The sequence below is a fragment of the Pleurodeles waltl genome, chromosome 6, assembly GCF_031143425.1.
Source record: "Pleurodeles waltl isolate 20211129_DDA chromosome 6, aPleWal1.hap1.20221129, whole genome shotgun sequence".
In the NCBI taxonomy this organism is placed as follows: domain Eukaryota; kingdom Metazoa; phylum Chordata; class Amphibia; order Caudata; family Salamandridae; genus Pleurodeles; species Pleurodeles waltl.
The window spans coordinates 171,009,579-171,024,529 of NC_090445.1; the positions used below are offsets into that span (position 1 = coordinate 171,009,579).

At 43.5% G+C, this 14,951-nt stretch overlaps 1 protein-coding gene across 1 annotated transcript in view; it reads left to right on the forward strand.

The window, feature by feature from the left end:
* Positions 1-14,951, forward strand: part of LOC138299479 (glucose-6-phosphatase catalytic subunit 1-like) — a 49,998-nt gene that overhangs the window by 25,192 nt on the left and 9,855 nt on the right. The window contains exon 3 of the mRNA XM_069237746.1: positions 10,392-10,500. Coding sequence (XP_069093847.1) covers positions 10,392-10,500 — 109 coding nt within the window. The remainder of the gene's footprint in view (positions 1-10,391; positions 10,501-14,951) is intronic.

Genomic DNA, 14,951 nt, shown 5'->3' on the forward strand with positions numbered 1-14,951 from the left:
CTTATATTACAAAGTTAAATTGTGTTGGCGCTTTTCTTTGAATAGTGTTTTAGTTTTCAGATGGGGTTTTCTATTGTTTATATGTTTGATATTGGTGAGGGCTGTTTCCATTTCAGTGGAGTTTATCAGTTACTATAGGTTTACACCTAAAACAGGATATCTTATGTATTATAATGCCGGTGGCACAAAGGGGAACACTGGCCTGATACCCAACCATTTGTCCACCTGAGGTATTGGAGAAATTCACTGATGAATCCCTTTAATCTTCCCTGGAAAGAGGCGGCATACTGCCCACTTCCATCCACCTGAATGGATATGAACCTGTTTGTCCAGCCATTCTAATGCCCAAGCAGAGAGGTATGCTACATGTAATTCCCCTCTGGCCTGGAATTACCACTTGGTTGGGACATTTACTGCCTGTCATTGTGGGTGGTAAATGATCCATAATCAAGTTACTTATCTCTTCCCTTCACTGTTTCTTACCACTGCTCCTAGCTGAATATTATAATACGATCCAGATGATCTGAATCATTATGAGATGGCTACGGTGTAACAAATGAACACACCAAATAAACACATATTTATTTCCTACAACTTGGTATCTCACTCCCCCACTGAAAGGATATTACCACAAGGTTTTGACTGAAGGAACTCCATAATACACGATTGCAGCATTTTAGCACATAGGATGGCATATATGATGAGTCTGAAGCAGTAAATTTGACATACGTTTGCTTAGAGACTATTGTTAGGTTTAATGCTTTTGCCAGGGCAACTTCAGTACTAGCCTAAATGAACCATAGAAAACCTTGGGATAATCTAACCTTGAGAAAGAGTGTTACAAAAACAAAACATGTGGTGGCTGTGATTGTAGCTGTTGACTTATGAACTATGGAGCAGCATCATTTTATGCTCCACCTTCTATATATCATTATATTCATTTACGTGTATGTCATATATTCAACGTGTGTTTAACTTCATTAATCTGTGCGTTCCACTCTAATAAGAATTGTAGCAGGTCATCATTTCTTAGCCTGTGAATGATAGTGAATGCAATCATATTTGCTGAATGTTCTTTTACTGTAATAACAATGTCTAGACTTCTAAGGATTAAGGTTACTGTAATGTCCTTACATTTAGATTCTCGGGTTAACTCAGCTTGATGTTGGTCCTTAGCTGTGTATTTCACACTCAAAAGCTTGCCAGTATACTGTTTCTCCTTCCTCTGTAGGTGTGTTATTGGGTTCTTCGCTAGTTGGAAAAGGGTTTCTTGTTATGTGTTAGACTGATAGTGGGGTCTGGGAAGAAAAAGTGGCAGCAGACGTGGAGGGATGATGATGAAAGGAGCCTCCTGTACCCGCCGTCCTAGGAAGATGCAACTGTCAAAGAGAAGCAGACGTGCACCTAATTGTGTGAGAATGGGAATTTGGGGAGTTTACCAGTTCCCCACTAATGCCACTACAGGTTTGGTTTTGGCTAGTGGGAGCAAGATATGGATGATCCGGATGTAGGAAGGTAGCCTCTTTCTAGCCTTGTTAACCCCACTTTTGGCCTGTTTGTGAGGATATGTCAGGGTGTTTTTACTGTCTCACTAGGATCCTGCTAGCCAGGGCCCAGTGCTCATAGTGAAAACCCTATGTTGTCAGTGTGTTTGATATGTGTCACTGCGATCCTGCTAGCCAGGACCCCAGTGCTCATATGTTTGTGGGCTATATGTGTTCCCTGTGTGGTGCCTAACTGTATCACTGAGGCTCTGCTAACCAGAACCTCAGTGTTTATGCTCTCTCTGCTTTCTAAAATTGTCACTGCAGGCTAGTGACTAATTTTACCAATTCTCATTGGCACACTGGTACACCCATATAATTCCCTTGTATATGGTACTTAGGTACCCAGGGTATTGGGGTTCCAGGAGATCCCTACGGGCTGCAGCATTTCTTTTGCCACCCAAAGGGAGCTCAGGCAATTCTTACATGGGCCTGCCACTGCAGCCTGAGTGAAATAATGTCCACGTTATTTCACAGCCATTTTTCACTGCACATAAGTAACTTATAAGTCACCTATATGTCTAACCCTGACTTGGTGAAGGTTAGGTGCCAAGTTACTTAGTGTGTGGGCACCCTGGCACTAGCCAAGGTGCCCCAACATCGTGCAGGGCAATTTCCCCAGACTTTGTGAGTGCGGGGACACTATTACATGCGTGCACTATACATAGGTCACTACCTATGTATAACGTCACAATGGTAACTCCGAACATGGCCATGTAACATGTCTAAGATCATGGAATTGTCACCCCAATACCATTCTAGTATTGGGGTGACAATTCCATGATCCCCCGGGTCTCTAGCACAGAACCTGGGTACTGCCAAACTGCCTTTCCGGGGTTTCCACTGCAGCTGCTGCTGCTGCCAACCCCTCAGACAGGATTCTGCCCTCCTGGGGTCTGGGCAGGCCCAGCCCAGGAAGGCAGAACAAAGGATTTCCTCTGAGAGAGGGTGTTACACCCTCTCCCTTTGGAAATAGGTGTGAAGGGCTGGGGAGGAGTAGCCTTCCCCAGCCTCTGGAAATGCTTTGATGGGCACAGATGGTGCCCATCTCTGCATAAGCCAGTCTACACCGGTTCAGGGATCCCCCAGCCCTCCTCTAGCATGAAACTGGACAAAGGAAAGGGGAGTGACCACTCCCCTGACCAGTACCTCCCAGGGGAGGTGCCCAGAGCTCCTCCAGTGTGTCCCAGACCTCTGCCATTTTGGATTCAGAGGTGTTGGGGGCACACTGGACTGCTCTGAGTGGCCAGTGCCAGCAGGTGACGTCAGAGACCCCCCTCTGATAGGCTCTTACCTCTCTTGGTATCCAATCCTCCTTTCATGGTAGCCAAACCTCCTTTTCTGGCTATTTAGGGTCTCTCCTCTGGGGTATTCTTCAGATAACGAATGCAAGAGCTCACCAGAGTTCCTCTGCACTTCCCTCTTCGACTTCTGCCAAGGATCGACCTCTGACTGCTCCAGGACGCCTGCAAAACCGCAACAAAGTAGCAAGACGACTACCAGCAACATTGTAGTGCCTAATCCTGCCGGCTTTCTCGACTGCTTCCTGGTGGTGCATGCTCTGAGGGCTGTCTGCCTTCACCCTGCAGTGGAAATCCCGAAGAAATCTCCTGTGGATTGACGGAGTCTTCCCCCTGCTAATGCAGGCACCAAACTTCTGCATCACCAGTCCTCTGGGTCCCCTCTCATCTCAAGCGTGGTCCCTGGAACACAGGAGCTATATCCAATTGACTCCCACAGTCCAGTGATCCTTCAGTCCAAGTTTGGTGGAGGTAAGTCCTTGCCTCCCCACGCTAGACTGCAAACCTGTTTACTGCATGATTTGCAGCTGCTCCGGCTTCTGTGCATTTCTCCAAGGATTCCTTTGTGCACAGCCTAGCCTGGGTCCCCAGCACTCCGTCCTGTAGTGCTCAACCCTCTGAGCTGGACTCTGATGTTGTGGGACCCTCCTTTGTGACTCTGCATGGACTCCAGTTCACAAATCTTCTAAGTGCCTGCTCTGGTACTTCTGCGGGTGCTGCCTCCTTCTGTGGGGGCTCTCTGAGTTGCTGAGCGCCCCCTCTGTCTCCTCCTCCAAGGGACAACATCCTGGTCCTTCCCGGTTTCCAGCAGCACCCAAAAACCTCTACCACGACCCTTGCAGCTAGCAAGGCTTGTTTGCGTTATTTCTGCGTGCAACACTGCTGCAACATCCAACACCCCGTGGGACATCTTCCATCGAAAGGAGAAGTTCCTAGCCCTTTTCGTTGTTGCAGAATTCTTGGCTTCTTCCACCCAGAGGCAGCCTTCTTGCACCTTCATCCAGGGTTTCCTGGGCTCCTGCCCCGCTGGACACTATAGCGACTCTTGGACTTGGTCCCCTTGCCTTGCAGATCCTCAGGTCCAGGAATCCGTCTTCAGTGCTTTGCTGGTGTTTGTGGTACTTGCAGAATCCCCTATCACGACTATTGTGTCCTATTGGGGTGTTAGGGGTACTTTACTCCTACTTTTCAGGGTCTTGGGGTGGGGTATCTTGGACACCCTGACTGTTTTCTTACAGTCCCAACGACCCTCTACAAGCTCCCATAGGTCTCGGGTCCATTCGTGATTCGCATTCCACTTTTGGAGTATATGGTTTGTGTTGCCCCTAGACCTATGTTCACCTATTGCATCCTATTGTAATTCTACACTGTTTGCATTACTTTTCTTACTATTACCTGTTTTGGGTTTGTGTACATATAACTTGTGTATATTACTTACCTTCTAACTGAGGGTACCCACTGGGATACTTGTGGCATATTGTCATAAAAATAAAGTACCTTTATTTTTAGTAACTCTGAGTATTGTGTTTTCTTATGATATTGTGCTATATGATATAAGTGGTATAGTAGGAGTTTTGCATGTCTCCTAGTTCAGCCTAAGCTGCTTTGCCATAGCTACCTTCTATCAGCTGAAGCTGCTAGAAACACCTCTATTCTACTAATAAGGGATAACTGGACCTGGCACAGGGTGTAAGTACCACAAGGTACCCACTATAAGCCAGGCCAGCCTCCTACACCAGAACTTTCAACTGTGCTTTTAATTAGTGTTCCATCGTTAGTTAGGGCAGACCCTACCCCAGCTTAGAAGTGAGCTGAACTTTCTGTTGGTTTTCTTTCCTGAGTGGAAAGTCTTATGCTAGAAACTCTTTCCTTTCCTCTGAAATTCTTCACAGAATGCTGACACCTTCGTCTCTCCCTCTTTAGAAATCCCAAACTCTCTTTCAGTTTTAATTTAGATATCATAGGTTTCTTTGTAGAATACATTATTTGAAAATTTTCCATTCTTTACATATTGATTGTTGCTATTTTGTGTACACCCGAGGCCCTAGTTGATGTTATTGACAACACTGATCCATTAGGGCCCCTGCAGGATAGCAACTCAAACTCAACCAGCTAGACAGGGCCCCACAGCAGGACTAATCCGACAGGCCCCAGGACTATGAAAGACATTCTCACAGCTACAAAACGCGAGTCTAAAAATCGACGCCAAATTTCTCCTTCTTAAGGACCTAGCTTCAACCATCTGCGCAGCAAACTCAAGCATCCCAGGCTTACTATTTCCCCTGGAACCAACTATCATCAGTCAAGTAGCCGCCCTTGGCCTAGCTTCAAATCCAGCACGCACCCCTAAGCCTTCTGGGCACCAGCCAAGTTCACCAGTGCCCCCGCCACCAGAGCCTCCGGAGCCATCTGCCCTAAAAATGACAACTAAATCCTTTACAGTGGCACAAGTGCATTCACACAGCCCTGGAAAGGAGTTCCTGCCCACAGGAGAAACTGATAGCTGCGACAGCCACGCAGACAAATCTAACTTAGGAGAACTCAATTACTTTTTCTCCTCCTCTCTGCTATCATCGACATCAAGGCAGCCATCTCAGTACGTTAATTCAGCTCAATCTTGTTCACTGGGCTCATCAGGCTCTAATCCAAACTATCCATCAAGAGTCTGTATCAGTGCTACCACCCTCGGCACAGTCCGAGCAGACCCAGTGTCAGGTCAGCACTCACCAAAGTACCCAACGGGAAGATGCTGTCTTAAACTTCTCCACCTTGACAGCCCTGCACCCCAGGATAAACCAGCAACTTGCACACTGAAGAATCCTTCATCACTCACCTCCCTGGAATGGGAGGCAATGGGGGCAATATACAGAGACGGAGACCCAGCACCCTGAACATAGGACCAGGACAATCATGACGGAACAGGCAAAACACCGGCGACCAGGAGGATAAATCCAATTCTGCAATATGCTCCTGGAATATTAACAGGCTGCTGGACAAACTGGAGGATGTGAGCCTACTTAACTACCTATCATCATTCTAAATAATAACACTGCAAGATACCTGGACGGAATCTCCACCTACAATCCCGGGATTTGTGAGTTATCACATCCCGGCAGGAAGGAGGGCCCGCTTTGGGCGCCTGAGTGGCAGCCTCATTACATATCTCAGCGCAAGAATGAAGAGGCACCACCACATGCCCTCAGCCATGTGCAAAAACTTTATGACAGTTTTTCTTTCTAGGACACAAGCGTGTTTCACTGTCCACCTAGCCCTAATGAACATCAACATCCCTCTGGAGAAAACTTGTAAACTGGAGGCTGCACGCCTGCTGAAAGAGAACATTGAAGAACTACTTAACAACGTACCTTGCCCTGAATTGATCCTAAGCGGCGACTTCAATATGAATCTACTGGGAGCAGAGCTCTTTGAAGAAGCTATCATGGCGCAGAACTCCTTCTGGCAGATTCTGGACCAAACCCCATCCAGAATTTACAAAGAGGTCAGGCTAGGGAGACAACTAATAAAAGACCTCGAAGCAATGTGTCTTCGATTCGCCAAACGGCCGCTATAGTGCGGATCAACCCCCTTCATTCACATTTTTTTAAAAAGAAGTGAGAATGCTAATAGACTTCACGATTCTATGACTGGCCTTGTTCGGCCGAATCTCGAAATTCCATGTAGCAAGCAGAGGGGAGAGTGATCACTTACCGCAAGAGCTGAACTTCACTCACTCATTTAAACACCACGATCCCACAGATGCTTTCCAGCAAGCTATGTATACAAGTAACGGGAGGCAAATTAAGTGGACTTCGGAGGCCACACCTGCCCTGGCAAAAAAGGCTAAGCGAACGTGGTCCCTTAATCCCGACCACGCAGGCCCCGAGTATACAGCACAAGCAGCCTGGGACGAGTTTGTAGCAGAACCTCTGGCATCCTGTCAACAGCAGTCAAAAGGTAAAAGACCTTACAATCCTCAAAGATTTCCATCCAGAAGGGGCACAAGGACACTTAAACGGAATTTAAACACCGCCCTTTGCCTTCTTCAGAAAGACCCTAGAAATGAGGCCTTGACAGCGCTAGTCTCCACCTCCAGATCCGCCTGCAGAGGTCATTTGTGAGCACACCAAAGAGACAAGGCAGCTGGGCTAGCAGAGAAACTCCTGCATGCATTAAAGACAAACAGGCAGACGCAGTTCTGGAAGCACATAAACAGTCTAAGTTCTGCAACATACACCCGCTCCACAATTAACATACACCCGCTCCACTTGATATCAATATCTCTCCTGCCATTTTGGTCTCCTGACCGAGGGCACCTTAGGTGAGGGCCCCCAGGAAATAACACAAGCTCAAGCTCACAGCCCCACCGGCTCTACAAATCATTCACGCAGCTGCTTTCTGACTCTCTCAGAAACGAGGAAGAGAATCATTAAGTGTCGAAGCGAGGGCGCACCAGGACCCAATGGTATTCCTGCAGCCTTGTACAAAGAGGACCCAGACTTTTGGGCAAAACACCTTTAGGCACTTTACAAGAGCATACTCGCTATTGACACCATTCCGCAAGCATGGAGAGGCGCTATCATCACCCCTATCTTCAAAGGAGGCGTGACTAACAACCCATCAAACTACTGACTGATTGCACTTTTAGATGTCGAGTCCAAAATCTTTTCAGGGATTCTCTTAGAGGAGTTAGAAACCTGGGCTGCTGCCAATAACTTAATCCCGTTCAACCAAACCGGATTCTCTAAAGGGGTAAGCAGGACTGCCAATCTTATGGCCGTAGCATTATTATTCGACCAATGTCAGCGCGCCAACAAGTCCCTCTTCCTCTCCTTCATAGACTATAAAGCAGTGTTTGATCGAGCAGATAAAAGTAAATTATGGTCTAAGCTTGCGAAATGGGGCATTCTGGCCAACCTGTTGAAAGCAATAGCCCTTCCACACACAGACACTTGGGTGAGGGTTAAAATGGGTGATGGGAACCACCTCTCCTGGAAAAATCCTACCTCTCAGAGACTGCGGCAAGGATGTGTACTTGGACCTCATCTTTTCAATCTTTTTTTGGCCAATTTACCGGCGAGACTGGACAAGGTGAACTCGCACCCTTCAATATTGGGGCAAACTGCTATAGCATGCTTGATGTACGCCGACGATCTCATTCCCTTTAGCCATACCAGAATAAGTCTGCAAAGGCTTCTCAACACAACAGCTGAATTTTCAGAAGAAAAGGCCTTTCTGATTAACCTTGACAAATCAAAAATCATGCCCTTTAGGACGACCATGTGGCCGTGGCACCAGTGGTACTTGGGCAACAACAAAATTGAAACAGTGTGCAAATATAAATACCTAGGGGTTCTTCTTGAATGCAACGGTTCCTTTAAGCCCCACCTAGAATGCCAAAGCCAGAAATCCATCTTGCTCACATTATCATTTAAACGTGTTAAAACAGCAACCGGCTCTTCAACCTACCTGCCGCTATTAAAGGTCATCCAAGCCAAATTAATTCCAACAATCACATATGGCAGCGAAGCTTTGAGGGGCAGAGGCGAAGAGCACCTGGACAAAATGGTCGTCAAGCTTTTCAAGAGGCTGTTGCGCTTACCAAATTATGCTTCAATGGTTCAAGACCGCTTAGATCTTGGCCTGGTCAGACAGCCTCTAGCAAGGAAAGGGGCATTTATTAAACGGAGCTACAAAATGAAAGCAGCAAGGAAAGGCTCTTTAAGTTCCTTTATCTGGGCCGAAACGGCTGCGGACACCAACTCTCCTTTTCGTCTTTATCTCGAGGCCTCTCTGACGGCATTGGATCTGGTAGACCAATTGTCTCAACTTAGTTCATTCCAGCTCGTCAAGAATGTGTCGAAAGCAAGAGTCTCTTTCTCTCGCAGCAAATGGACAAAGAAGTCTTATTGAAACGAAGCCACGTGTGGCTCATCTTGTCATCATATGATACTCCTGTCCCACAGTCCTACCTGGGGGCAGCAGTCAACCCATAGACTAAATCAGCTTTTAACAAAATACCGAATGGGCTGCCTTCCATCATATGCCTATCTCCCCAGGTGGACGCAAGGTAATATGATGGGCACTTGTCGACTCTTCGGGGTGGCTCCGGAAACACTGGTCCACCAGATATGTTTTTGCAAAAGCACTCCGATGGACCGTAAAAAACTTCTACACCAGTTTGGCTTCAAAGAGGGCTGCGCAGGTGCAGACTGGCGATTCTGGCTGGATTCAAAGGGGACAATGTGTAGCTCAGCTGTAGGCTGGTAGAATTCCTGGACAAACTAGGGCGTCAACTCCAAGAGACTGAACAAGCAGTACAAGTGTGCACAAGTAGTCAGTAAGCAACTCTGTAATTCTCCGCAATCCAGCTGAATATTTAACTTAAAACTGATCCTTTTTCTTTTAGTCATGTACCGATAGTGTAATGGTTTTAATTAAGTGAACACACTGATAAATAAATAAAAAAAAAGTATTTCATAATACTCAAATTTAGAATACTTGATTATGTGAATATTCTGGCTGTATTAATAGGCCTTTTTAATCATTGCCAATTTTGCTGATTGATGGGGTGGTCGTACCTTTTCGGTAGTGGCGGCAGAACTTTGGAACATGTTGCCACTACACATAGCCAGCTTAGATTGTCACATGGCCTTCCATAAGCAACTGAAGACCTGGCTTTTTTCCTTTCTGTAATTGCACCCTCTCCTGGCAGTTTTTTTCTGTTGGCAGCGCTTTGACGCATAAGGGCATAATGCGCCTTATAAATCCTAAATACAAATACAAAATAAACCTTTACGGTTGAAATACCATCATCTCTGTTGTTATTGTGAAGCCACCTTGGTTGCACTGAATTGTAAATGTATTTTCAAAGTTAGCTCCCTCTCTATGCTTCAAGTCGACAACCAAAGGTCTATAAGACCAATGGGGGATTCTGTTTGATGATTTCACCAAAAGACTGAGGATTAAATCCCACCACTCCATCAACTACAAACTTGTAATATATTTACTTGTAACTTGTACCTGTATATTTACAGATAAGAAGGTTTAAACGGTTTGTATGTTTAAGTTATATAGGTAATTTGTATGGTTGGGTTGACATTGGCAAATCAATCTTGATTTACAGTGAACTACCAAATATAAATATAAATATTTTTCACCATTCCACACAATTCTACTGTCTTTCCACTTACTTCCTTTCTAGGACACAGCATGTAAAGATGTTTAATGTTTTACTGTGATGTTATGGGTACGTTGTACACAAATACACAAACTGTGGATAACAGTTGCTTTCATGTTATTTATAAGTCATCCCAAGATGTGAAATTAAATCACTCATTAGATGACATAAATAATGTAATGACTAGGTAAACCTAAGAATTATCATCAGCATGCTTCAGTTTCATCAACTTGTGTCATTTTTTTGTCACCAGTTCAAGCGTAGTTTAGATTGGGAAACACTCTATAGAAAAGCTCATATTCTTGTACTGCCTGTCAACAGATGATATTGCTAAACCATATCCTAGATTCCTAATTTTGTGTCCCACAGGAAGTCCCTCTGGCCATGCAATGGGCTCGTCTGCTGTCTACTATGTCATGGTGACCGCCATTCTGACCAGTGTGCTGAAGAGAGAGAGAAAGAAGACTGTTTTAACCGGGTGAGCCAGCTGGGGCCTTGCTGCTATAGAAGGAACGTAGGAATTGTCATTCCCAGGTCCGATGTATCGTCTTCCACATGTACTGTACAAAAAGCACTGCTTTTCCAATGCTCTTGATGAACAAGCAAGCTCTCCACCTCAGGTTTCTAATGTTTATTGACAACTTTTTCCAGTAAACATAATCACACCACTATGGATGAGCCATCATGCCTGTCTCCCCCATGCCTCTCGAATTCTCCCTGTGTAACAATCACCCACATCTAAGACCCGAAGTTGTGAAATATTCTAAAACGTATTTTTCTTACAAACCCATTCCTCACTGGCCACGGATCTGAAAATCACCACTGCCTAAAAGGCTGTGCAACATCGAACTTGGGGCCAGATGTATCAAACTCACATTTTGCATTCCCTAAATAGCGAATTTTAAGAAATCACTGCTTAGGGAATTCAAAATGCTATGTAACAAAATAGCGATTCCTTAATAGCTATTTCTTAAAATTGGCAAACGCTATTAGGGAATCGCTATTAGGGATTGCAACTCCATTTGTTCCTATGGGCCTGAAGGCCCATGGGTGCGAATGGTTTTGCATTTTCTAATTTGCAATTTCCTTTCAGGAATTCACAAATTTGGAAATGCAAAACCAAGGGTGCTGAGGGCCTAAGGACTCCTATGATGCATCATTAAAAAAAAAATTTACACATGCATTTTTTAAATTTCATATGGTTACCACGAACATGGAGTTGGTGGAAATAGGATTTCCTAAATGCCCAGTTCACATTTAGGAAATGCTTGTTACATGTGCATAGGAAATGGCAAATAGGAATTCCTTTTTTGCGATTTCCTATTTAGGGAATCACACATTCCGATTCCCTATTTAGAGTCACAATTTTATTAATCGCAAAAAATTGTAATTCCCTAAAATGGGACTGCAGTGCCTTTCATACATTGTGAAAGACTATTTTGCATTCGCAAACAGTGGACTTTACTGATTCGCACCATTTGTAAATGCAAAATCGTTTGATATATCTGGCACTTAATGTTCTACATATAGAAAGTATAGGTCAGTTCCGTAAATTGGTGATCTGATGTATCTATCTTTTGTTTTCTTCAAAAATGACTTTTATTATTTACTATTACACATAAACCATACAAACAACCCTACATAAATAAAAAAATATATGTCATAAATATACAACACAAAATTGATTATACTTCTCATTTGGAAAGTATAAAATACAGTACTTTAAGCAAATACATCTTAAGGTAGATCTGTTTAATTGCTGGAGATCCATTTAATTGATAGAGAAATAAATGTCTTTCGAGTCTCATCATTCAAAGCAGCTAGGTGAAAGAATTTTAGGGGACCCTCACAAAATTAAATTTTTGTTGTTTGGGCGTTCCCTTTTCCCCAGCGTCAAAGCAATTGTTGAGAAATTTGTTGCAACCAAACTCCCTTTTTTGGCATTTTAGGCCATGAGCCAGGACCCCAAATTTAGGCCATTGGTACCACCCAAGGAATGGGTTCTAACATGATTTTTTTTGCACGGTGTGGATGCCTAGAGATGGAAAATATGTGATAGCAAGTCATCACTCTTTGCCTTTTGTCTGATATTATTGGATTAGCAAACATAGCCCAAAAAAACAATTCATATTTTTGATAAATAGCATACAAATTCATCATAATATGTGGAAAAATAAATCTAATTCCACCAAATTGGTTAAATTCAATATAATTTAGAAATAATTATGATTGTTAATTGTAATACTAATTATTATTATACAGTCTTTAAAATAAAAACAATAAAACTTCACTGTATTCCTCATATATTGATATAGGTTATATGCATAATTTTCACTTACAATTTCAAATAATAATAGTTGTCACATCTTACATATTCATGAAAGTACATAATCACAATTTTATCATTCACAGTCATTGTCCTCATCTACTTATTCAGAATTGGTGTTATCATTCTCTGTGTCTCTGATTTTGACAGGTGGGAAGACTGCACGTCAGTGCACCTGAGGTCATTTAGACAGCAGACACATGTTGGCAGTTTGCAGTTCCTAATGCATTTGCAAGCTAGTAGATCTAACACAGCCTGAGGTGCTGGCTGCCCTTCCATCCAGTCCACTACCAGATGCTCTGCTTCCTTGTGTTTTTTCAACTTTCACCCTCTCCCAATTGAACTAAGTGCCAGTGGATCATTCAGAAGACATCTCTTGCTTACAGCGGCTTGATGATTTGCACGTTTGGCATGTTTCTTCAGATAGTCCCTGCAAGTTGGAAGTTTATGACTGTCTATCTCAGCCTTCTTTGCGCAGAATAGGTGATATCTCAAGTCATTCATGCGATGAACCGAACATTTTGGTGCATACAGCAAGCATGAAAATTGCTCCAATTTGCCCATTAGTTCTTCAGAGAGATCACATTCATCTCTGAGCTACAAAATGTTTCCTGTGTATATCTGTTGGCAGGCAGAAGTTTGAATGCACTTACTTTTCCTTTTCCAGCAAATGCATTTACTCTGTCACATATGGTAAACGTATGGAGACCTATCATAGCTTGACAAACATTTTCACCAAGAGTTGAAGCTTTTTTCTCAATGTCAAAGACTCATGTGCATATTTCAGTACCACATTTCAGAAACAGTTTAGCCATGAGTCTGTCATGGAATCCCAAACACATAATAAACACATTGGTGTCATTTGAGCTTATCATTACTGCCTCATAACCCTCATTAGCAGTGCGTGCAGCATGCAGTGACAAACAACCAGCTGCTTCTTCGTATGTAATGCAGAGATCGGACACTTGGTGGCTCCCTTCAGATGTGATTTTGTAGCATTTATATTCACAGTTCACAAAGTGCTTTATTCTCAGGTTTTGCCAAATACTCCAGTTTCTTCAGTTCATTAACAAGAAATGAGATGAGAGTTGTTTTATTCCTTACGTGACTTAGGAAGGTGAGATGCTCTGTATCTGGTGCCAGAGTTCTCCCCCTCTGATTATCCTTTTGCCGTTCTTAATAGACATCTCATGGTACGTACTAAACACATTGATTCTTTGACTCCTATTTCCTTCCCACAAAGCCATGGACAAGACAGACATAGCCACCTCACCAAAGTTTGATCCCCCTCCTTTTACTCTCTAAACAAGAACCATGCCTTCAATCAGTGTGGCTGAATTTCCAGGAATTTCCTTGGCAGGGGTGACATTTTTCTGCATGTATATTGCTAAAACAGCTTTGTCTTTTACAACAGATAATCTGGAGCTGCTGAAGCCCCTGGTAAAGGTCCAAAGGGATGAGAGAGTACATCCGCCACTTGAAGGTTCCATTTCTGTGCTGTCACAATGATTTAACCAAATAGTGTTTTGTCTGCTTTCATGATGATTGTCCGGCCATTGCTGTTCACTCCCTTCTTCTTGGACACGTTAGTGAAGGTTTCATTTTCATTGGGTCATGAAACTTCTCAATGGGTGGATTATCCTCAAGTCGCTCAAGTATGAAGTCATGCACCTTCATTATGTCCGAAACTATGTCTTGAGGTGCCTTTTTTGCTGTGGAGAGACAAATGAGACCATGTAGCCCAACATATGGGTTGTGAACCAGACTAACAGCTCTTGTAACAGTATCTTCATCTTTCAAATTCTTGATTTCTATAGGTCTGCTTGAGTAAGATCTGTTGTTAAGAACAATTTCCCTTATCTGACCTAAAAAGGTGCTTCTGTGTTCAGCCGTCATATATTATCTTTTCACAGCACCCACCTTGAGATTGAATCTTGTTGTACCACCTGGAGTCTGTGTGTCTTTGTTGACTGTTACCTCTATTGCTTGATCAACCAGAATTCCTCCAAATGGATTAACATCTGACAGTTGACCAGAAAAGCATATACTGATGAAGATGTGGTGACTCTCTGGATGTTTCACTGCAAGTAATGTCATTTCGGCATAATATACAGGAAGATATCTAGCGTAGTTCATCCTGTCATACGCAAAACACCATGGGATCATAGAGGGTATGGCGGTAAGATGTAAATGCCAATTTCCTTCTCAAGCAGTATGCAGCAGAGCCAGCACGATATTTTCAGCAATATTCACATTTGACATCCAAAGTGCAAAGAGATCTCCATTGGCATGATGAAGATGTTCCAGGAATACATCTTCGGCAAAGACAGCATTCTGCTAGAGGTCATCTAATCTCTTTTGGCATAGGTCTTTTGCAAAGTAATTAACATCCTCAATGAAGGAATAGGCTACCTGAATGTTCTGTTTGTAATTCTTCTCCACCCATGGGATAAATTCCAACCAAGCCTGTCTCAACATAGGTTCATACACACACTTGTGTACTTGAACTGCACAATTGTACATAGACCTTCAAGTAATGATGATATTGATCCTTTTGCTATCATGTCTGTTTCAATGCAAAGGTTTCCCCAAATGCAGTGATT